Raw genomic sequence first — 24,056 nt, 5'->3', positions numbered from 1 at the left:
TTCAAAATGATCCTCATCATCTGTATTCATACAAATGCAAACCAAATGAACGGAGCATAAACTAAACTGGATATAAATGCTAGCAGCACCTTAAACTGAAAAATACTTGTATGCAGCGGAAAATATCACTCCAATATGGAGACCACAGGCTGCTGTTGTAGTCCTTATCAAATATGCTAAAACAACAACAAAAAAGTAACTTATAACAGAAATGCTGATGCTGACTTAACTATGGGATTCCCAGCAGACACTAATCAAGAGGCCACAGGCCAAGCAAACAGAGTAAAGTGGCATATGCTCGTGCTCCTCTTTGTTTCTTCACTGCTGTAAAGTGTTTGTCTTCCAGAGATAATAAAAATTATTTTGTGTGAGTTATGTGTTTTTGTGTTAGGTTTACCCTTGAACATCTGCTGTGTCTGATAAACGATAAGAGCTAGTGAAATCATGTGTAGAGTGACATACACGAGTTATTTCTTTGTTTCCAGTTGCGAGACAAACAAAAAACTGCATTTTATCTGGCTTCTGCAATTAGCTAATCCATGCAACAAACAAGGAGTACTTGAAAAAAACTTTATAGAGTGGAAGAGTGATGATTGCAGATGAGGATGGACCCTCTCTGTGCTACCAACAGCTGCCCTGCATGCACAGAAATTCTTCATCTCGCCCCTTACTCCAGTCCCCCCAAAGAAAGACATATTTATTTCACCTGAAGATTTTTCCCTCTAGCCAGGATCCAGTTCAAAAGCAGCTGCCTCTACCAAGCACAGAAAGGGAAAGAAAGACTTGCTTTTTTTTGCTAAAAGACAAGTTTCCAATGGCGTGCATGCTGTAAGATCATCGCTTCACCTACTGAGACTCTACCCAGTGAGTTCATTCCCTCTGCTACCGTTTCTGTTTTACAGCAGAATTTCTCGTAGGACTTATTTCAAATGACAACTAAAGGCTTAAAAAAATCAGAGGTGGGGTTTAAGGAATGAAATACATCGAGTCGAAGCCTCCTCTCCTTTACATGGGTGCCCTCATTCACACTGAAATGAGTGAAAGGAGACTAAGGGCCATTAATTTTAAGTCATCTATAATAAAAAGTTACAGCTCGTCGACAATGGTAGGTGAAAAAGACAAGCTGCTGTATGGAGCAGCTGCTGGCAGGCGGCAGTGTTGGGAGAGCAGAGCCCTGCAGCCACAGAGCAGGAATGAGCTGGAGCCGCTTTCCACAACTAACCTGCATCGCAGATCTGGTTATAGCGATCTAATCCATGTGTGCTGATGTCTTGCTCCTACATGAGCAAAATGCTCTCTTGGTTTGTTCTCAGCATGTACTTTTTCTTTTCGCTCATCTGGCTTTGGCTGTACAGGACATTCACTTTTAATGTCCCTGCAATTAGAACAACATCTTATTTTATATGGAAAGAAAACAAAAGATAGTTTTACAAAGAATTCCTATTTATTGTTATTTTCCAGAGACAATGCTTAAGCACTTTACTATTTCCTTACAAATACTGGCTACGAATATTACAGCTAGTATAGGTAAGAAATCCTCCCTGTTATTTCTTCTTGGCTTCTGATTTCAATGAAGCACACTCGATTAAGAATGAATACCCAGTCTGTCCTACTGGCTGACAGTACCACACAGAGAGAGAGCAATGAACTGACAATCACCAGGAGTCTTTTTCAGCTCCAGTTGTCAGAATATGTTCAGATGATATACATGAGCAAATTGGGAAAATCCTGATCTGTTGAAACTTCTGCTAGTTAAGCAGCTTCATAGTGAGTAACATAGCCATTATTAAAGAAGCAATACGACAATATTTAACAGTTACACTTACCTGCCCACTGATCTGACTAATTATACCTAGGTATTTTGCATGTACTTCAACCCAAAACTCAGGAAGAGTACACACACACACACACAAAAAAAGCAGAAATAAGCAAGTATAACAGCAACAACAAAGTAGAAGTTCATTTTGCTACCAGTTCACCCAGGTCAGATTAATCTCAGACCTTCACCAAAAAGAAAACACACAGTCACTTGAGCAAGTGAAAAAAATGTGCTTCCAGGAGGCAGTGTAGTTCACCTATGTGCCTCTCAGCTATCTAAGTTTCTTTTGGGGGGGATGAGAGCATCATTAAATGTGCCAGGGGTGAGCTTTCGGTGTCATTACACAGATCTGCAGGGGGGTTCTGCCAAATCCCCAAGTTCTCTGACAGTAGCGTGCCTCGAAATACATCATTTAGAAGTGTGAGGTGAACAGAGACAGGGAATAGTATTTACTTTGGGAAAGTATCAGTCACATGTCTTCTATATATTAGCATGTTAAACCCAAGAGAGCCAGCTGAATTAGTTGTGACCAAAGAAAAAAATTAATCAACAGTTTTAAGTCTTCACATAAATTTAAATATGTATTTACATGTGGTGTACACTATTTATTTTAGGTATCTTTAAATGTAGACTCTGAAGTCTCAAGGCAGTGGCTGGCAGGTATTCTAACATACAGAACGATATCTTGTGAGAGTCTGGTGGTGATAAACTTTTCAGAACAGAATTTGTGGCTTTGGGGGTTTGGGGTTTTAATTAAGCTAGTCTGAAAAACAGCATGGAGCTACAGCTTTACCAAGTCACTTAAAATTCAAACTGGCTTTAATATTGTTAAGTTTTGAGGAAATTGAAGTCAGTCCTTATGGCTGTGGTGCAGTCTATATCAGTACCGCAGTCAGATAATAAATAAAACAGCTATTATTTAAAAAAAAACCCAAACAACATTACAGTGCTGGAAGTACTTTGGAAAGTGCTCACAGTGCCAATTTAGACCCTCCTCCAGGAAACATAGACACATCAGCGTAGCTCAACTAGGTCAATCGGAGTATTTACCTATGGGCAGGAAGGCCCTTCTGTAAGCATTTGTTGCAGCAGGTCACCAGAGGAAGCCACTGAAAAGCAGAGCAACTACAGAGCTGGGATGTCCCTGTGCTCAGGTTCACTCTCTGTTGGGTTACTCAAGGAACAGGTGCATTCTCCAAAGGGAGCTGCATCTCCTGGGGACCCCAGGAGGAGAAATTTGGGTCCAAAGCCTCTGAAAGAGGCAGCACTAAGTGCTGTGCACACAGCCAGCCACAGCCCTGGGCCAGCAGGGTCGTGGTTCCAGAAGTAGTCAAGGATAGCCAGTGGCTGTCAGTGTCTAGGGTATCCCAGGCTTTTCTTGGGAGGGAGAAGTTTCGTGGAAGCCAGAATTAAGGAAACCCAGTTTTGAAAAACTGGAAAACCCTGGAGAAAAGGCCTGAGTCCACCCTGATACTTACAGACTGCACCAAGGCAGTTGCCCTCACAGCATGAGACCAGGCTCCGTGACTTGGCTGCCTGCTGGCATGTGGGGTGACATGCATGGTGCGGAGCACGTGCAGGATAAAGACCCAAACCTTTGCCTAGGAGATCATCCATGATGGTATTTCTTAACTTTCACAATTACTTTCTTAGATGGACTTGTTTTGAAGCACATATTTACCTTCACAAACTTTCATATTAAAAAAAGAAAAAAACATCAAATAATAAATCACAGGACTGGGAGTTTCACTGCCCCACAGTGAAGCTGCTTTCAGTTCTGTTGTGGGAGGATCAATGAAAGCAACTGAACTTCTTAAAGATAATTTCTCTCCATCTTTATTCAAAACCAAAAAGTCATCCCCACGCTCCAAATGATGATGAATTGACAACTGAGCCTTCCACAAAGTGACAATACAGGCAATCTGTTAGAGGAAGTAACATCGTGAGGACTAGTCAGTTCCACGTTTTGCTTTTGGATCCACTTCAACTGGGTGAATAAACAGTATGATTCTCAAAATACAGGAATTTTGCTGCTATGAAGCACTCGGAGGACAACAATCAAGCCTCAGCTTCATAATGATAGGATTTAAAAAAAATGGCCATTTATTTTAAAATAGTCTCTGTGGTTTGTAAAGCTGTTTCTGCAGAGTGCACAGAGGATAGAATGTGCATACTTTCGCAGGCTTTCGGCTGCTGGCCCAAGTGCAGGAAAGGATTAAGACAAGACAGTTCAAATTTACATGATGCAAACTAGAAGAAATGAGGAAGAAAAGATGGCTCTGAAAGCTATACTTTGTTTTCTCCTAGAAGAGGTGTAATGCTAACTAAGTATTTCTTTGCAGCTAGCAGGATCCAGCCAGATTGCAAAGGTATGAGCACGGGAGCAGCCAAACAATAGCTCTATTCACCCGCAACCAAATTCTCCAAATGTGGAGCCTCACTTTCTGGGTTCCCAGACTGAGCCACAAGCCTCAGGTTTAATTGGGGTATCAAAAAAATGAGCACAAACCAAATTATCAGTTGGTTTTGATAATGCAGGCCTTAGCAGGGCGAAGGACGGGGGCTGAGCCAAGCCTAGCAGAGATAGTGTGGTACATTAACCCGAAGATATCCCCATGGGCACACAGCGAAGATGAAGAGAGATGTGAGACTCTGCAAGGAGAGGCAAAAAACTATTATACTGGTTTATGAGTAATTTCTAAACACCACCTGGTGCTACAGTTTACAAAGGGTGGAAAATATATAAAGGGGAGCCAAATGACGCCTCTAATGTGAGCCAGGCTGAGGCACAAAGCCGGGGGAATCCACGGTGAGTGTTGAGGGATGCTGGCACAGCCTGACTACAGATGCAGCCGCTGCTGGAATCGTATGCTGGAGTAGGAAATTTACCCTTCAGAAGTTAAACTAAGCAACCCTACACAGGAGAGTCTGTGCACATGCCTGGAAGAGAAGGAGAAGGGGGAAAGGGATAGTGCATTGCTCTGGGGCTGCCCAAGCATGCTGTTAGAACCTTGCCAACCCCATTTTTAGTTTGTCCTAGTTGAGAGTCAAACCCACAGTTTTCTCACAACATAAGCCACATGACCAACAGTCTAGCCCCGAGTTATAATGAAGTAGGTACAAGAAATTGAGGAGAAGATGGGTGCTCTTTTCTTCTGCCCTCTGGATGGTTTGTTGGTTTTTTTTTTTTTCTGAACAATAATGTCCTCTGGCCACTCTGGTGACTAAGTTTACCATTTTGGAAACAGCTCTACCACACCCACTGGATGCTGAATCAGTGCAAGTTATACAACCTCACTATTTACAGGTGGTTTGATCTGTTTGCCTCTGCCGTGCTGCTCATTTTACTTGTAGTACTGCACAGCTGGTTTTGAAGGAGAGCTAGCTATCAACAGGGGGAAAAGTGATATGGAGAAGGATTAACTTGTCTTTAAACTTGGTGACTGTGGGAGCACCTACAAATTTATAGCAGCAAGGCAATGACCAGAGGAAGGAAAGAATGAATATCAGTCAGAAGTCATCACTGAAGTGATTTGGTAACAAACCTCTATGCAAAAAGTCACAGTGCATGCAGGTTTCCATAAATGTTACCACAAAGCCTCCTCCAGCTCTACTATAGTAACCCAAATAAATAACATACAGACAAATGCCCAAGCTCATTTCCTAGCTCAGCCACATAGGGATGGACAAGCTAGCTAGTCTGAGACCTAAGAAGCCTAACTCAGCTAAGCACTCAGGGTTCGGATTTGTCTACTAGATATCTCCAAAGGACAGAGAAGGTGGAAGAGCATTTGTAGAAATTGCTTCTCTGGCCAGTACAATAAACCTGAGCAAGTAGGACCACACTGTATTTTTGTGCCTATCAGTTTTTGTGCAATCAAAGTCGCTAACCTGAAGGTAGGAAGCTCACCAAGCTTTAGCTCACCAGGTCAGGCAATTAGGTCCCCTCTTGGCATGCTGTAAAGTGGAAACCAAAACTCAGGGCCAGGTTTGAAAAAGCTGATCTTAATGAGAAGCAAGAAAGGTTAAATGTACAAACTCTGTTACTCATTGGGATTTATTTGCTGTGTTCTAATTTTAACTTTAGTTAGCCCAATAAAAGGTATCACATCACCGTCTGGGTAGCTGTCATACAAAAAACAATGCAGCTACCAACTTTCCCCTGTTGGATGACATACTTGGGTAGGCGCCCTTTAAAAAAAACTTCTAGAACACATTTGGTTTTCCATTCACTATTTTCCTGATGCAGAAAGCAATGTTATTCATCCCAGAGAAGAATAACTACATTGTATTTCAAAGATTTAACCAAAATACTCATTTTTCTGCAAGTTTTCCTTCTTTCAGGATTTTAAAACACATCTACAAAGTGGCTGCTGGACAAAATCATCAATTTATGGTTAATGGGATCTGGTAGAAAAAAAGAAGCAATAAGGAAAAGAAATGAATGACGTGATTGCAAGAGTGACTGCTATCTACAAATATGTGGATGACAAGAAGGATTAAAAGCAAAGGAAAGGACTCCTCTCCCCATGAGATGAGTTAATGAATGCTGGATGTGGAATGACTGTTAAAAAAAGAGATGAAAGTAGAAAAATAAAATCAATTCTTAGTGCACTGTGTGCCATCCACAGTCTACAGCCACCAAAACATTCACAACTCTCTTCCACCTTGTTTTTGCCAACCTCACCTGTAGCACTTGCACAGGTGGCCACCCTTTACCTTCTCCAGTCCTGTTTGCCTGCAGCGAGGAAATATCATCCACTTCTGCTCGGACCTTGCTTGCCTCTGACTCTTGATTCGCAGTGGTGTGGGACTAGATTGGTACTACTGACAGTGCAATGATAATACATTAGCTATTCCAAAAGACCAGTCACATTGCCCATATTCTTCTTTGGTTGTTTGGCCACAAAAACATTCATTTTCATTCCTCTTTTGCCTATGTTAAACTGGTTGTTATCACTACATCCATCCCTAGTGCCTGACTATCAAATACCCGAATGTACTAATCCCAGCAGCACAGTCTTACCTAGGTGAGGTAGGATTCCTCTTCTCAGGAGAATACATTTCTCTGAGGCAGCTGGCGTGGGAGTTTTAGGACATGATCCTGCTGGGAATCCAGCTCTTTGGGTCACCTCTTTCTCCTCCCAGGCCTTCTAGTCAGAAGGGGCAAATCCTTACAACTGAAATACTGTTGCCCAAAGCAATGGGGAAACACTCCCCTCAAGTTAGACACCTTCTGACCACTTTTGGGACTTGCTAAAGCAGCTGTCCAGTGTCACGATGAAAGATAGGTGTCATGCCACCACGAAATATCCAGTTAAAGCTGGCACAAGGCACTCAAATACGCTGCCAAGAGAAACTCTCTTTGTTGCTACTGGATCAGAAGCAATCATACCACGTTAACCAAGTTGTATTCTCATCAGTTCCTAGTTACAGTCATTGCTCAAGCAGAAGGAAGACACTATACATCCAGACAGCTGGAAAAAAAGCAGTTCCTGTTATATATGTAGCAACTTGACTGTTCTCCAATATTTATGGATCCCAAATGCCTTCACTTCATTATACCATCAGGGAAAGAAAAAGTACAATAATCCCCTCTATGTCTCTTGTAATTGAATCTAACCATGATTATAATATATTGTGGGCACTTGAAGTAACTATTAATTATTGAATGCTTGCTTCATAATGAATTGAAATATCATCTGCTATAGACCAGCTTCTTCATATATTCTCTAACACTTCCAAGATGCTGTGGAACTGGTCTATCCTTTTAAATGAATAAAGTAATGAAATCAATACAATAAAAACTCATTTCTTTCCCAAACACACTGCAGACTTTGCAATCTGGTCTCATCAGATTTAGCAAAGTAAGGAGGACTGGTCCAAGTCATCCTTGGACCAAAACCCTTGTTGTTTTCTAAGATCATCTAAGAATAGCACCTATGCTACATTCATTAACAATGATAAAATGTCTCAGTATAATGAGACTGGAGGTGCCAATTTTTGAATAGTACATGAAATTCAGGAAATAGGAATAACAATAATGATGTCAATTTAGAGAAACCATGGCAACTTTTTAAAAGATAGAGAGCCAAACCTACTGTTGATCAAATGCCAAATTAAGTAAGTGCATTCCTCCTAATAGAACATGTCCTGGAAATACTTCCCTTCCACACTCTCCTCTCTTGGTTGGGAAGCAGAAGGGGAGCACACTGCTCATTGCTTGATTTCCTAAACTATTTAATAGTGCTGCTTTGTTTATGAAAAGCTGCCATAGATCATCCTGAGAGTGACTTTATCTCATAAGCGGCTGAAGAAACATGTATAACATGGTCTGTTTTGGTTTTTTTTTCTGCAAGGGCCTGTTTCACATGTAGCATCACTCTCCACAGAGTAGCAACCCCTTCTGGAGTGGAATGCAGCAGCTATTTAATTAATACTGACCAGATAACTCTCACTCATATTGTGTTTTGGGAATAGTACCTTTTGGAACAATCCTTGTAATTTATTACATCATCTAGCTAGGAGTTTAACCGTTCTTATATTTCATCTTATTACAAAATGCAGCCATGAATAGAAGAGTATGGGTGCTCCCCTGTCAAAATCAATGGCAAAATCCTCAGTTAAATTCAGCGAAAGTAGATTTGGGCCTCTAATCAGGTTACAGTAATGACTCAGGATGACTGACCCCCTTCAAGATTTCTGATCAGGCAACAGCTTACATAATCGGAACAGCTTTTATCTTGTTTCTGCAGCTGAATACTGCAGAATGTCAGCCTGCGTCCAGCTGGAGCTTTGGTGGAGGGTGAGCTATGACCATTCCCGCTTAGGGAGAATTCCAAGTCTCTATTCTGCTTATAAAGATGAATCAAAATATCTTATCAAACACTGCTATCATTTTCATCTGGAGTCTTTAATGTTCTTGCCAAAAATATTTTCCAAAACAAATATTTTTTATGAAGAGAGTGTAGTGTTAAAGTGATGCTTGCAAACAAGTGAATAATACAATATGCTTATGCTATATCAAATGGAAAATACTCCCATTAGAGCTAACATCAATTTACATGCTGTAGCCCAAGGGTGTGGATCTCCTCCAGGGCTCCTGGTTACTTTTATGATTTTTTTCCTGCTATAAAAATGAGATTTTGCTCAATTCTTTATTTTTAGGCATGATGGTGGATACTGTTCAATGCAGCAAGTTCATCTGCAAGCATGGATGCTTCATATGAACATAGTAAATCTAGAGCACATGACAATGCATGCAAAGGTAACGTTAACCTACAATGGGGGTATATGAAAATATAATGGTATTTTAGTCCCTTTCCTACTTCCAACAACAAGAAACTCTTGGAAAATACCACAGTATTTTAAAACAATTATACTTCTTTAAATGTGCTTATGCTGCATAGATGTAAAGACATAGAGATCAGTACACATTGTCAGAGAATACCAGGTCACATTACTTAACCGGGTTATGCTTCTATCCCATAATTAGCTAAATCACTTGTTACACACTTAGCACTAAGAGAAGTGCTAAGTGTTTCTGCTGTGAACTTCTGGTCTCTCAGATAAAGCATATTCCCCCAAATTATCAGCTTCTATACAGCAAACAGCTCACTATCTTGCAAAGGAGAAGAACAGAAATAACCATCCCTGATGCTATTGACCATTTTAAGAATTTTCAAGACGGGTCAGAAAAGTAGAGAGGAGTTTCAGACTCTAAACCAAGCAATGCTTTTCAGTCTTTATATGAATATCAAATTTGTGTTGAACTTGGTCTATTGCAATATTAGAATAAATCCTCATGGAAACAAGACATTCAAAACCACTTCTAGTCTGGGTGACTGTTGCTAATTATAAACTCAGCCCTGCAGACCTACAGCAAGTGCCTAGGCCTGCCAGTTGTTTCAACAGGACCTGAGGGCATTCCGTTCCCTCAAGAGGATCAAGGCTCACAAACCATCGGAAAGCTATGCAAACTTTACCTTTGAGCTGCAAAAGAACTATGTGACCTGCGAATAGCATATGAAGGTACCACATAAATACTGGAGTAACCTCACGCTATAAGGGAGCAAATGAACAAAGAAGCATGCTGTCAAGGGGTGACAACAAAGAAGGCTGTGGGGAAATCAAGGCTAATTTCAAATAAAGAAGCAGTACAGAAGCTTGGTTTCAGGAGTATGTCATATATTTTACAGCACCTTTGCAGTAGTTTTTTTAATAGATTCTTTACAAACAGGATATTCTGATAAGAAGGAAAGATACTTATTTAATATGATGCATACCCTGTATTTTTTTTATGCTGGAAGGACTTCACATAGAAATACAATCTCTGCTCAGCAAACTTCAGTTTATGACAGTAAATTACTTTCTATAAGCAATACAAGAATATTGAAATTTATCTCTAATGCTTGCTCTAGAGTAGAGGCTGAAAAATAGAAAAAGACAAGACATTATAAAGTGAAACCCAGGCCCCTGAAAGTAATGTTGCTTTTCTGTGTCATAGTTTAATAATAGTTGGACAGAAGAATCAATCCGGGGCTGGAAACCACAGTCCTAGTTTGAACTCAGCATTGTGTTCAAAGCCCAAAAGATCAACAGAGCCCAGACCTCCAGATTTTGGTCATCAGTGGTAATTGTTTTAATCTGTTTTTCTAAACTGCAACAGCACAAAAACAAAATGAAAGAAAAGCCCTTGGACAATACCACTCAGAAAACAAAATCTACCAAGAAAATAAACTCTAGAATTACCTGCTTAACAGAAAAAAAGTATCTATTTTACATTAGGACTTATTTTAGAAAATGCATTTCAAAGTGCTATAGCACAAATATAATGAAGTCGCCATGACTCACAGTGTGGTTTTCAAAATGCCACAAAATTCCACTTAGATATATGTATACAAATCTAATTTCAATAAAATAATCATTTAAAATTCATTTTTATCTGTGAGACATCTAAACATATAACATTCTCCTCGAATACCAAAATATTTAAGCTGCATACTTAAGCTCAGAAAGTAACGTACGAGTTCTCATATGAGTAATCATTTTGAAGAATTAGTCATTAGGTCTCTAGATAGGACATTTATATTAATGACTTGACTTGAAAATATTGTGATCTGATAATTAACAGAACAGCTGACCAGGCATTGTGCTAAAATCCTGTTCAGAATAGTTTGATGGCCCAGCAATGTCTCTCTTGCCCTGAAAAACAGTCAATGAGAACCAAACATTCAGTCCCCTCCAAACTAGCAATGTTTCCTTACATTTTTCAGTTGGCCAACTCTCTTGACTTCAAAATTTCCTGTAATCAGCCTATTTTTTTCCCAGCAAAAAGAACTTTCTTAAAAATTCAAACTACATTTGAGAACTGCTACGAATTACTTTAGAATATTTCCTCTTATACTGCTGCATAAATGACTATATTTCAATGACTTCCTTCCTCTGAATTAGATGGACTATTTGGCATTGGGGAAAACTAAGTAATTTTTACTCAATGTAACTATATTTCTCTTTTAAATCCTGATGATACTATCAAGTATTGCAATTTAGTGCAATATACAAAGAGGTCATACATTACTACTATAGACAATTCTACCTTTTCTTTTTCTCTTTATTACCAGCATGGTTTCCCCTTTCTGTAAAACTGTTCTCATGAGACTTCATTTTACAAAGCATGGAGCAGAAAAGGCAAATGAGAGGGCTTCTGAGCCTCACATCTCAAAATGACAGAAAACAACTTAAGTAAGAGTGGATGATATAATTGACCTGAGTGCCTACTTGTTAGTTACCCTAAACTCCCAATGAAGCTCTGAGCACTGGGATCACATTCAATAATGGTAATTATGACAGAGTAATATATTTCATAGAACTATCACAGTAGTGTACTTTCCAGCTATATTATATGCCTTTAGTTTAGACTTCTTTGGTCCAGGATTCTACACCTTTATGGGATGGACTTTCAGTAGTAACTGTGGTTGGGTCTTCTAGATTACCTAGTAGCTGCTGACAAGAGAACAAAAGAAGATTTGAGATCTATAGTTAAAGTTTAAGCCTAATAGCTACAGTAATTGATTCGTTCTCCATGGATTTTCTTTGGTCACTGAGGTGTGCACAGAGACTACAGGAGATTATTTTATTGTGCAATTTTCGCAGCGCAGCAGGGTACCTTGACAATGGGTTGGATACTACTCTCCTGACAAAAACCACGGGGAAGGGATCAGAGCGAAGAAAACTCAGCCAGCAGAATCGCTCCATAACAAGCAGGGGGTAGGATTTTTCATTCCTGGGAAAACAGCAAGATTTCTGGCCCTACAGCTTGTAGATATCTGAGGTTTCCTGGGGGACAGTCCTAGACATATCAGAAGCTTTACCCAGTCCCTGGTCACTTAGCTCTATTTAATAGCTAACACGTTGAAAAAGGCTCCATGAAAAATGGTTACATCATGTTTACTGAGCCAGAGGGTTAAGTAGCAGATGCACAGGTAGTACAAAGCTGGTTTTGTTTCGGGGGTGGATGCAAAGTGGTTAAAAATAGATACGGTGATGATGCAAGTTGATGGCTTAAGACATCTTGAAATATGTCATCTGCTTTTCATCCACAGACCAAGCCTAGCACAGACTATAGCAACTGTCACAACCTCTGCTGAAATACCACAAAAGTGAGTTGGAGGGACCTCTTCTACAGCTAGAACAGGAGTTGGTGAAGCCCTTTTGAGGAGACCAACAGGAGCATGGGATGCAGAGATGGTTTGTGTAATTGCATCCACCAGAAATTAAGCTGAAATCAGAAGTGCTTTTTGTCTTGCCATCCAAGACTGCAAATTGTATTTTGGTATGAACAAGCAATAGTCAGGAGAGGCCTTATTAAGACACTATTTTTTACACTTGATTCAGGTCTCGGTTATTTTTAGTCCTGAGTATCTTTTACTGATATCTCTACTCACTCTCAGGAACCCAGACATGAGCCCGAGGCTTCCAAATGCTAAGCTAAGGTCCTCTTAAAGGTCACCTCAGTTGCTGGGTGTTGCATTTCAAGCACCTTGCATGGACCCAACTTTTGTTAGGCAATACTCAGCACTTTCTAAAAACCCAACCCTCAAAGCACCCTCCAAATGAATTAATAAAAATTAAGGCACTCAAAAATTGCTAGTTACTTTTGAAGATCTTACCCATAACTAGAACAAACTGGCAAGATAAACAGAAACCACAGATAACCATAAAAAGAACCATGTGTTGCTGTGTTCAAGATACCTACAGTGTAAACTTTATTCACATTCATAGCAACATAGTTAATGGCAAAAGGCTTTGCCCTTTATGTCCAGTAACCATATTTTACTCTATCTCTAGAGAGCAGGAGTCTGTATAAGCAATGAGAGGGGGGTAAAAAGGGTTGATGGATTACCAGTTTTCCTTCTAGTGGTGAATTCAGCTGTCTGGAATTGTGAATGTTAGTACAGGAGGAAACGAGATAATTATCTTTTGTCAAAACTGTGATATAACAAATGTTAATGTAATCTCAAAGGGAGGTACAGTTCAGAATATCTTTTTAAAAAAAGATAAAACATATCCTGAAATAAAGGTTGCTTTTAACTATGTGTAAGTAGTCTTTGATCAATCAACTGAATCCTTAGAAAGGGCTGATATATTGCAAAACATAACACAACACCCTTACCACAGTTGGGTAAGTGCTTAAACTTTGGTCACAGGAAGGACGCTAGAAGATGGCAGGGAGACCCAACCAAAATTATTAGAATAGAACTTTTTTGTATATATTAACACAGTCCTTTCCTTCTGGAAGCTGCAATCAGTACAGAGTAAAATGTTATGGTACTGCTGCATTATAAATGCATTTGACATCAGATAGAAATTCCTCCTGAGGGTCATCTTCAGATTTCATGGCTTTTCTGCTTCCTCTGCTACATCCTCAGACAAACCTATAAAGCAGAAAAAAAGATGCTTAAGAATTCAGTGTACTTGGCAACTACATGTACTATATTGTTGATTCCATCAGTTTGTAAAAGCCTTGGTTATAGCTGGAGGAAACAATTTATTACATGCAAAACATGATAAAAATGCATAACTTGCATAACTTGCAAATTCAAGTACTCACAAGTTTAGAAAATATAAAAAATTAAGGCAACAGGGGCATTTTACATCAGCTGTGTTATACATATAATGGATAATACAGTCTAAGTTATAAAATCATGGACTACTTCTGCATCAGAATGATAGAGAAGAAGTGAGCATATGATCTGAGACACAGTTACTCCAATCTACTTGCATTTTGCCTTCTTCTTTTTCTAGGTAGAACAAATTGCAAGACAATAGAAAATTAAGCTCCAAAACCTCATTAACAAGGATTTTATTTTTATATAAGACTAACACTTTGGGCAAGGGGAAAATAGGAAAACCCCTGTATTGAAGATAAAATTCTGCCAAGAGTATAAGTCTCCTGTTTTCATAGATCAGTTCAAGAGGTGACTCCATCTTGGATTGGATATTAATTTTTGCAGTAATGAACCTGACAGAATTGGAAAAGTGTGTAGAAAACTTTTTAATGTTGCTTGGGAGAAAAGAAGAGTGGATAATCACACAAATTTTTATATGCATGTACTTGCATGACTTAAAGTGATTATTTAACCCAGCAGTTTCTTACATGTCCACTCTCAGTTTAGGTTGAAAATTATTTAACTTAAATCCTTTTCTAATGAATGTAAGGCAATCCAAAATAAATTAGATCTCCAAATGACTTATGAATAATAATAAAAAAAGACACAGCTTTTACTGGTTTCGGTGGGGAGAGGGGCTGTGGGTTTTTTTTGTTCGTTGGTATTTTTTTTCCTTCACAAGCACATACTCAGTGAAGTGAAATGATCCAGCACATTGGCAGAATAAAACCTGATCAACCCAAGCCATTGGTCACCTGTAAGCCCAACTGCCTTCATAATCACGTTCACACAGAGTTTAGCACCAACAATCTATATAACTTTAAAAGAACATGCCTTCATTTATATCCATGCAATTCCACGTAAACAACAAAATCTAGACTTACTTTTCAGTTTTTATTTTACACCATCAATGTTGTTTGGTGCATGGGGATTTCTGTATTTACAATGGTTTTCATGGCTGATGGTACTAAACTGAAAAATTTTTTCTCAAACCTTGAGACTGAAAGAAAGCATCAGTAAAGCTAACAGAGCAGGAGATCAAGGATAAAATCACCAAGATACAAAAGACTAAAGCAGTAAAGTTTCAGCAACAGCTGGAAGCCCAAGGCTCCCTAGGAGCTAAGAAGCTCCCCTTACTGAAGTTTCTACCTTTTTTTCTTTTTAAAGATCAATTAAAAATACCATGTTGAGAGCTGACTTCGGTTTACAAAGGTCAGCCCTCAAATGGTAGTTCTTTTGTTCAAAACTCTTGTCACATAGCACATGCTGGGATGCCAAAGGGACCAGCAGCAGGTCCCGTGTTGTTTCATTAATAATCTAGGGGAACGAGGTAAGCAGTATGATAATGAAATGTGCGGATTATAAAACACCAAGATGAGCTACAAATGCTGGAAAGGAGAATGAAATATTGCTCTAGGACTAAGAGATTAACAAGGCTGAGGCAAGATAAAAGGAGATACCACTTGAAATACATCATGGAAATAACAGTCTCAAACGCAGATACTTGCTGAGGAAAGCCCTGCAGAAGTAGTACAGTGGAAAAAGCTGTTAAAGACATGCATTTGGAGTGAAATACCCCACGTAGCTCAACGCAGCACAAGCCGCTGCAGAGCTTACAGCTAATACTGTTCCTGACTATATGGCCTTGTTGAGATCACATCTGGAGCTGTTTACAGCTCTGTACTACATAAAAAGATACTGGAGAATACCTTACTTTCCCACCATAAACAAGGAAAGGAGTTTGCAGGAATTATGAAAGTGGTTTCTACATACATTGAGACTGACTTCTTACAAATAAGCCTTGCATCTATTTCTACAAACTGCTATGCCGAACTGGGCAATGTGAATTGTTACTTTCAAGCTCATGAAAAACAGTGGATCCGCTAAACCTAATGGATTAACTCTAAATACAGGCTGGCAGAACTGAAGCAATATAGCAGAATTTACCTTAATTTCACACAACTTTGCCTGACAGCACTATACACAGCTATAGGGAACCTAGAATACTTCTGCCTAGATCAAAGAACTATCACATGAGTAAATTGTGGGAGAGGTGAGCTAACAGGTGAGGTACAGACTGCAGCTATTTTTATTGTGTAACTTCAAAATCGGAGGCAGTATGAAAAGATGGCTTGCAATAATCAGCCTTCCTACCTCTACCCTGTATTTTTAAAACATGTAATATTTATTAGTCATTTAGGAGAACAACATTAATTTCACATCAATCTAATTGACACGTGCTATATCATAGTAGGTGAGATGACTAACATCAGAGAGCTTTCTCATCAGAATATTCTGACAAGCTTAGGCAGATGCTAAGAAATACAGGGTATGCACTTGACAATTCTGTAGATTAAGGCACCTTTACCTTACTTCATCAGGAAAAAAAGCTTTTTTTCCATCCTTATATCCCCCATTATGAAGTTCTCAATGTTTCATTTTATAGATCAGAAATAATATTGGAATTATTACTGGAATAATACTAGTCTGAGCACACACTTCAACAAATGTACATTAGAAGGTTTACATGTGTATTTATCAATACAGTTACAAACTGGGAAGCTGCTTTTGAAAAAATCATGATGAGTTTTAACTCCTCTGCAACAGGCAACCCCAGGAGTTTTTGGAGGAAAGTTTTCAAAACAAAGTGAAACTATATGATTAAATTAATATCCTGATTAGTTACATGAGATTGCTTGTATATGAAGTCAAAACCAGATTTCACCTTCAGTTACTTAAATACCTCAAATTGGTTTGTGTATGTGTCAATCAGAGCACGTTAGTGCCCTCATGAAAGTAGCTTCTATTCTATATAATAGAATACTTCAGTTGTGTTAATTTGCCTCTTGAAAAGCATGACTTAATGCATACATATCATTGAGTCACAGAAATTTCAATTGTAGATCAAAACGTATTTTTGACTCTTGAAAACAGAAAGTTTGAAGAAAATCAGTTACAGTGACAGAAGCACCATAGACAACACCCCCAACTTTCCTGGAATTTTTATTCATGCAGCTAGAGGGAAAAAAAAAACAATGAACATTTAAAGGGAGGGATGATATTTAAGCATGATGGCAGAAGGGAGGAGAAAGGCTTGTTTTCTGTAGTCATAAATTGTTCACACTAAGCATGATGGTGTAAGGTTTAAAGATACTGAGGTTAAAAAATCAGGCAATGGAAGAAACTGCCCACGAAGGTGGCTGAGTAAAGTATTTGAGAGGTTTACAAAGATGAGGTAGATGAAATCCTAGTGGGGATTAGTGAAGAGGAAGATATACAGGCTTTGAACTGGATGACCTAAAGGATCTTCTCCAGTCCTATCATTTATGCTGCTATGATTCATCGTAAGGAGAACATTTTGGACTCTTATGAATTACTGGCTGAGTTTCCTGGATACTATTGTACATTAGTCTACTCTGAAGCATGCATAAAACTAAGTCAAAGTTGGCTTTGAAGCGTTTGATCTACAATATTCAACGCTTCCCAGTCTTTTTTCATACAATGACTCAGAAAAAGGGCTGTTATAACAAGACAATCTGAACTCAAAATAACTTTTGTTAAGTTAGAGAAGGGAGGCACCCCTTTCTTTAGCTATTCCCAACTAAAAGAGGAAAAAAACACTCCATCTTATGGCCTGATGGTCAATACTGCTATTTCTAGACCTGAAATAAAACAGCTTTAGAACAAACTACAGCTTTAGAGTAAAACTGGTTTTCATAAAATTTTGGATCCAAAACTAAATATTCAACTCACCAAAGTTAGTAACCCTTCTTGCTTATGTTAACAAAAGATGACAGGTTTTTCCCAGCACCTTCAAGTCACATTTCTGAAAATCATGATAATTTTCTTTTTAAGAACTTCATTTATTCATTGCAAATAATTTTCATTTTCTTTATAAACTGCTTGAGGAAACACATAGAGTTTTCTTTTTCTTAGCATATAATCTTTGTTCTGTGGACACAATCCAAATATTCTTTTCAGAAAGTTTATGAAAGTAACATTATCTTGCTTATTCCAAGCAAACTGACACAGTTTAGCTTGGAATGCAAAAGGGATTAGTGTAAAATCATCAACTCCAATGCGGTGCAAAAGATTGATCATCAGGACAGACAAGATACAAACTTTCCTTCACTGCTTTAACGGAAGAAACTGTACTAGGCCAGTATATATCACTTCTATATCACATTTTATGGAACAATAATCTGAGAGTGAGCCTTAGCACTACCTCCCAAGTCACCAGGGAGTCACCGATCACTGCATAGATAATTTAAAAATTATCAGAGTTTTGTATCAGAAAGGGGAGTGATGGTAGCTGAATGAGTGGGAAGGACGAACTGACTCATTCATTGAAGAAAAGTGTAAACCAAATAAATGTGGTTTTTGTTTAGGAAGTAGTGAGACTGATAGTAAGGACTTCACTCAGCAAACTTTCCTTTGTCCCAAGGGACCATATACATCACAGGACGGATAATGTGAGACAATCATTTCCATCACTCACTCTTAAATATGCCCCCTACTAACTGTAACTAACATGACAAGTGCCACCTATATGAAGCTATCAATAGTTAAGTCTCTGAACTGCCACAAAATAGCAGGGACAGAAGCTCTTACCCTGGGGATAGCAGGGTCTTATTCCCAAAAAACTTAAAAAACCTTGCTAAAAAAAACTGTAAGCGATAGAGTTCAGACTCCTACATTTATAATACTGCAAAGTTTCTCCACTTTCTTTAGGTCTGCCTTCTGCTTTATATTTGGAAAATGCCTATGTTTCTAATGTAAAATTACCAAATTTGAACATCAAGAAAAACATCCAGTGACATAATCAAAAATTCCCAAGGCACACAGCTCCTTCTTCTATTGACCCCAATCACATACATACATATACACATACACTCATGAACATACACACTGCTGCAATAAGCACATTCTGTAAGAAACAAGGAGCTGCCAAAACACTGAACCTAGCTTACATTTATAGATAGCAAGAAGGAGATAAGAGCAAGAGAAATGGGATGCTGGTTAGTTTGAAGCAATGTAGAGCTCTGTAAACAGCACTCCAATAATAATATTCCAAGCTCCATTCAGGAACAAGAACAACAAAAAAATGCAAAAGCTATTACAGAGCAAATTAAATATTCTTGCAGGAAGAGAAGTTCCTAAAAGAACAGTTATCTCTCTGCAATGAAGTTGTTGATCATTACTGTGGGAAATGGAATTTCAACGAAGCCAAAACTTTCAGTGAAAAATGCCCGTTTTTTCCAAATACCTGGCTTATCACAATCACCTATTAAATCGTAGATATTTTTCTAGCAAAGCTTACACATTTTTTTGAGAAATGGTTGTTTTCACTTAGAGATGATCACAAGAAGGAGTCACAAATGACACATTTCAGATGGAACAGCTATTTCTTGTCAGGAAGTAAGACCTTAAAAATAAGTTTGTTTTTCAGTGGACAAACCTTCCTTCTCTTTAATTAGCTATCGACTTTTGTTAGGGCAGTAAATTGATTCAGTGGCTTCTAAGGCAAACACGCACAATTCAAATCTAAAACAAAACTAATTATGGCCACAAAAAAGTCAATGCTTCAATTTATTCTTTGTCATACTTATATCTTCCCATTCACTACAGCTCAAAATCCTACCAAGCTTTTGAGAAACGTTGCCTCTCTAATAATTTGTCAGAAAAAAAATTAGGTATTTGGGCCATATGCACTGAAATTAAGACAGATTACACTATATTAAAAGTGTAGGGGGTTTTGCGTAGATATAACTCTTTGCTTTTTCCTGGGGAGAAGTAATGCCATAGCAATCAGTCTTTTGCCTGCTTGATTTGTTGTGCTGTTTTGTTGACTTCCCAGACAGCCAGACCAACCAGCCAGCTGACTATTAACAAAGCCTTTATCTTCACAGACAAGTGATCACCATGACAGTTAGCCAAAACTCCAGGGGTAGGTTAGCTTCAGGGTAAGATTTTCCACCATTTTCATATCAATGGCAGTGAATTCTACTCCTGGTGACAATCACCTAGTGTCTGCCTGCAGGAAGGTCTAAGATCCCTCAGGGATATTTTATAAAAATATATAATAGTTAATTTCTACTCCTATAAGTTCGCTGCAGTTCATAATTGATGTCTGAAGACCTACAACCTCCTTTTTAGTATAACTTCAAACATTCCTCATCTACCTATATAACTTTAAATAATACTGACCAAACTTCTCAGCTGAGATGTTTTTCCCTACAAAAATGCAAATGTAGGTCAAACAAACCATTGGTCAAAGTTCTGCTGAATTTACCAGATCAATTTGTCTAAAAAAAGTAAAAAAGTACAGAATTTTTTATATTTTCAAAGTCTTCTGAATTTTCATTTCACACTGAAGTATTGCAAATAAACCTCGTTGAATATAATGTTGGATATTAAGTCTAAGCAAAATACTTTATGTGAGAAGAATAAAGAAATCTGAATCAATTATTGGAGATTTTCCCAAAATAACAAATTTTCTGTTTTTTTGCTTCAAGTCAGAAACTTAAAACCAAGTTATTCATAAAGCTCTACTCTTGTTAGTGTGTAACTGTATCTTAAGTCAAAATAGTGCAGTTATCTTTTTAATATGCATGATTCAATTGTTAAAGTGAAGCTTTCAACGCTTAGCTACAAAACATACATGCAAAGTATGTGTGGCTTTATCCAACACCAGTCAAACACAAAATAAAAAGTACATTAGGTTTATAGAGGGAAAAACACCCCCATCTTTTTACAAATAGTTGGATACAGACTTGCATTTAGGGCCTGTGTTGTGCTTCTTGTGCAAGCTTATCTTGTATCGCCACAAAACAACTTAGTGGCTTGATACATAAACATCAGTTTCTCCAGTACAGATTTCCAACATTTCCAACATTCTTTACAGCCTCTGGTACACCCAAGTCCACGGTTCTTCAGTACCACAGAGACACAACAAAGCATGAGAAATTCCAAAAGGAACAGTGTAAAGAATTGTATAATTTTGTGGAAAACACAAGATAGAGGAGAAAGAGAAATAGAAAAGCCAAAGGCAAAGCAACATTAGGAATTTACGACAACAGAGATATAAAGAAGGATCAAGAAGCTGAAGTCAAGGAAATGGATATTCAAGGCTCCTTTAATATCATGTATTCTCCTAAGGGAAATGGTGGAAGCCACATGGCCTATGACATTTGAAAACTAGCACCACAGTGAAGACAACAGTTCTGGTGGTGTCAGGGAGATGGTCTAGTAGATATGACAGGAGTTTTCCACTTCTAATTCCTATTATCATACAACAGATCTGAGGTGCTACAAATTCCTAAGTGTTTTGTAATATTCACAGAGACATCAGCTTTTGCTTCCCATCAAGTATTCAGCAACTGAATACTCTTCAATATGTTACTCCTTTTAACAATGGAACACTACAGAGCAAATGATAAAATCACATTAAAAATTTCCATGGATTCTTCTGGAAATAACATACAACAGGATTTTACCATTTGATGTCATTTTTCCTTTGGAGTCTTGTGGGAAAAAGACATTGGTAGAGAGGCAAGTTTGAGGAAAAATGTGTTTAAAAAAAACAAAGGAAAAAGAATACTTCTGTGTAATACTTTCCAATCTTGAATTTCACACATTCCTTTTAAGCTACAGTATATAAGAAAAATGTTCTAAGAGTCTTTTTCCAAATGCAAACTTTTGATAAGTCTCAGTGTTGGCTTAAAAGCAAAAGAACAAAATAAAAAGAGCCTGTATTAAATTAACAGATGAAATTTCTTCTAAATGGACACATAACTCCTATTTCTCACCAAAAATCTGTATCTGCTTGGGGGGTTTAGTTTGAGTGAGGTTTTGTTTGTTTGCTTTTATTGTTTATTTATAAACCTTATCTTTACAAATGCAAAAATACTTTTGGGTCAATAGAGGAGTAATGCAACAGCAGTTTGTATGTTTTATCTGATACATATTCTAAACTGTCTTAGTATCTCTCCGTACCAAAGACCTGTAATGCACTGCTCCTTATTCCCATGACATCAATTTTGTCTCTTTTAGATGGGAATTACTCCCTGCTACACCCCTGAATGTTTCCAGGCACATCTTGACCTTAATAGCTATAATGACAATTTCAGTATTATGAACAAAAATTGTAAAGCTACTCAGATTTAATGATCTGGTTAAGAATTCCTTCAGGTACAAATCTGTGCATTTATGAACAACAGCTAGAAAGTTCTAGGCCTGCCAATCTCACACCAAAATCACCAGACCCAGAGGGAGAGGAGCACTTTGTAGTACTAAGCCTTTTAGCACCTCCAGAAAGAGTAGTGGAAGTCAACATGCCTGCATCTACGGCTTGGAATTATAAAAGCAGCAGTTTTAAATGTATTATGGATTTTTCTCATGGGCTCAGGAAGCAATAAAAAATAAGTATATTCAGACTGCAGGAGAGCAATATAGCTTTCATCATTCTATGACTTTCTATGACTTCAGGGAAAACATTGTCTACTTTTACAGACAGGCTATTTGGTGCTACAAATTTTCAGGAGACGTCACTGCTATGGGATTCCCACAACAAATGCAGGTTATGCTCAAATTACTGTATTCTACAAGAAAGCTACTCAAAAAAGAAATTTATCATGTAAATGGTTAGCACAACACAACTAACTGTCCTTGAGCACAGGTTTCTTATTGAACTGGACACTAACAATGCTAGGAAGAGCAAAAAATTTCATTCTGGTGGTCATGTAATGTTAAGATTATTTCTTCATTGACTAATAAAGTGTCGGAACAAAGCTAAGAAAGCAAAGACAGATACACTAAATCAGAAAAAGAAAAAATCTAATAAGGTAAACAATTTCCAGAAAATACACTGAAATACAGTGATAAGGAGATCCTTAGTTGTGCAGTGTTTGAATTTATCAATTACTTCGTAGTTCTTTCCAAGTTTGGAAGAAGTTTAAATATCATAAGCGGCTTAGAACATTCAGAAACAAACCGCTAAATCCCAACATAGTTAAAGGGTATGCCACAAATAGTTAAAAAAAAGGTCCTTGATTTAAGGTCAGGTATTGTGAACACTTGCTGTGGTTTATGCATAAGTAATTCCACTGAACTTAAGGAGTCCTACAGGAATTCTCAAACATGTAAATGCTTGCAGAAGCAGAGCTTAGTTTTCATATTATAGTGGTTTTAAGCTGCTGACTGATTTTCTCTTTCTATTCTTATAGGATCAATTAAATATTATCAATTAATGCAAACAAATAATCTTTTGAAGTACGAAATTCCAGTTCCCAGACTCTGCTATTGTGCATAAATAGTGGAGAAAGAGCCATCTTTGGAGTTACTTTAGTTCTACTCTGCCCTTCATCCACCTGAAACAGCTTAAACACAGTTCAGTCATGCTTGAAGGTAACCTACCTGATGGAGGAACCTCACGGGCTTCTTTATACTCTCATTCAACTTATTGCTGTTCTATACTTGATGCATGCAAAGGCCATGTGCCTGAGCCTGAAGACAGTATCTAGGCCACTATTAACTCTTTATTTATGTAAGCAATAATATATGACATCAAGGTTTTCACAAGCCACCTTGAAGTCATGAGCCAGAGTTTTAAGACCTAAGTGTACCAGTTCAGAAAGTAGCCAACTACTTATGCATGATGTTTAATAAGCTCCAATTCCAGCTCAGAAAACTGTCTCCAGTCCCTTAAGCACATGAACAATTGAGATCAGTGGAACTGAATGCTTCATATCTGTGTTCAAGTTACTTATGTAAGTTAGGTACATGAACAAGTGCTGCCTTAAAGAATCTAAGGTTAGCCTTTAATGCTTTCTTAAATAATGCCCCCAAATTCTCTGATGCTGCTATAACACATTATTTCAACCTATACTCCAAAGTAGTGATATCAATGTATTTATGTATTTCAATATTATTTCAAACTTAACCTTGCTAGAATATTGATTTTGGAAATTTTGGAAATTTATTTCTTTCCAATCTTAGAAACATGACAGTGGGTTTGTGTATATTTTTTTTTTTCCTTTTCTCCTCTCCTTTTCAGTTTTCCTAAGGAT

The 24,056-nt window shown here is 38.0% G+C and overlaps 1 protein-coding gene across 2 annotated transcripts in view; it reads right to left on the bottom strand.

Annotated features, from left to right (window-relative positions):
- Window positions 1-1,965: 1,965 nt before the first annotated feature.
- The window catches only part of BBS9 (Bardet-Biedl syndrome 9), a 303,616-nt gene continuing 281,525 nt past the window's right edge, over window positions 1,966-24,056 (bottom strand). Inside the window, exon 23 of one of the 2 annotated variants that reach the window (XM_054059480.1) lies at window positions 1,966-13,755. In XM_054059480.1, coding sequence (XP_053915455.1) covers window positions 13,715-13,755 — 41 coding nt within the window. In that variant the 3' untranslated portion in view covers window positions 1,966-13,714. Of the gene's footprint in view, window positions 13,756-17,742; window positions 17,816-24,056 lie in introns of those variants that run through there. The other variant, XM_054059482.1, reaches the window with a different exon arrangement.

The sequence above is a fragment of the Cuculus canorus genome, chromosome 2 (assembly GCF_017976375.1).
Source record: "Cuculus canorus isolate bCucCan1 chromosome 2, bCucCan1.pri, whole genome shotgun sequence".
Taxonomy (NCBI): Eukaryota; Metazoa; Chordata; class Aves; order Cuculiformes; family Cuculidae; genus Cuculus; species Cuculus canorus.
Note: the sequence above shows the minus strand (reverse complement) of the source record. Positions and strands in the feature narration are given on the sequence as shown.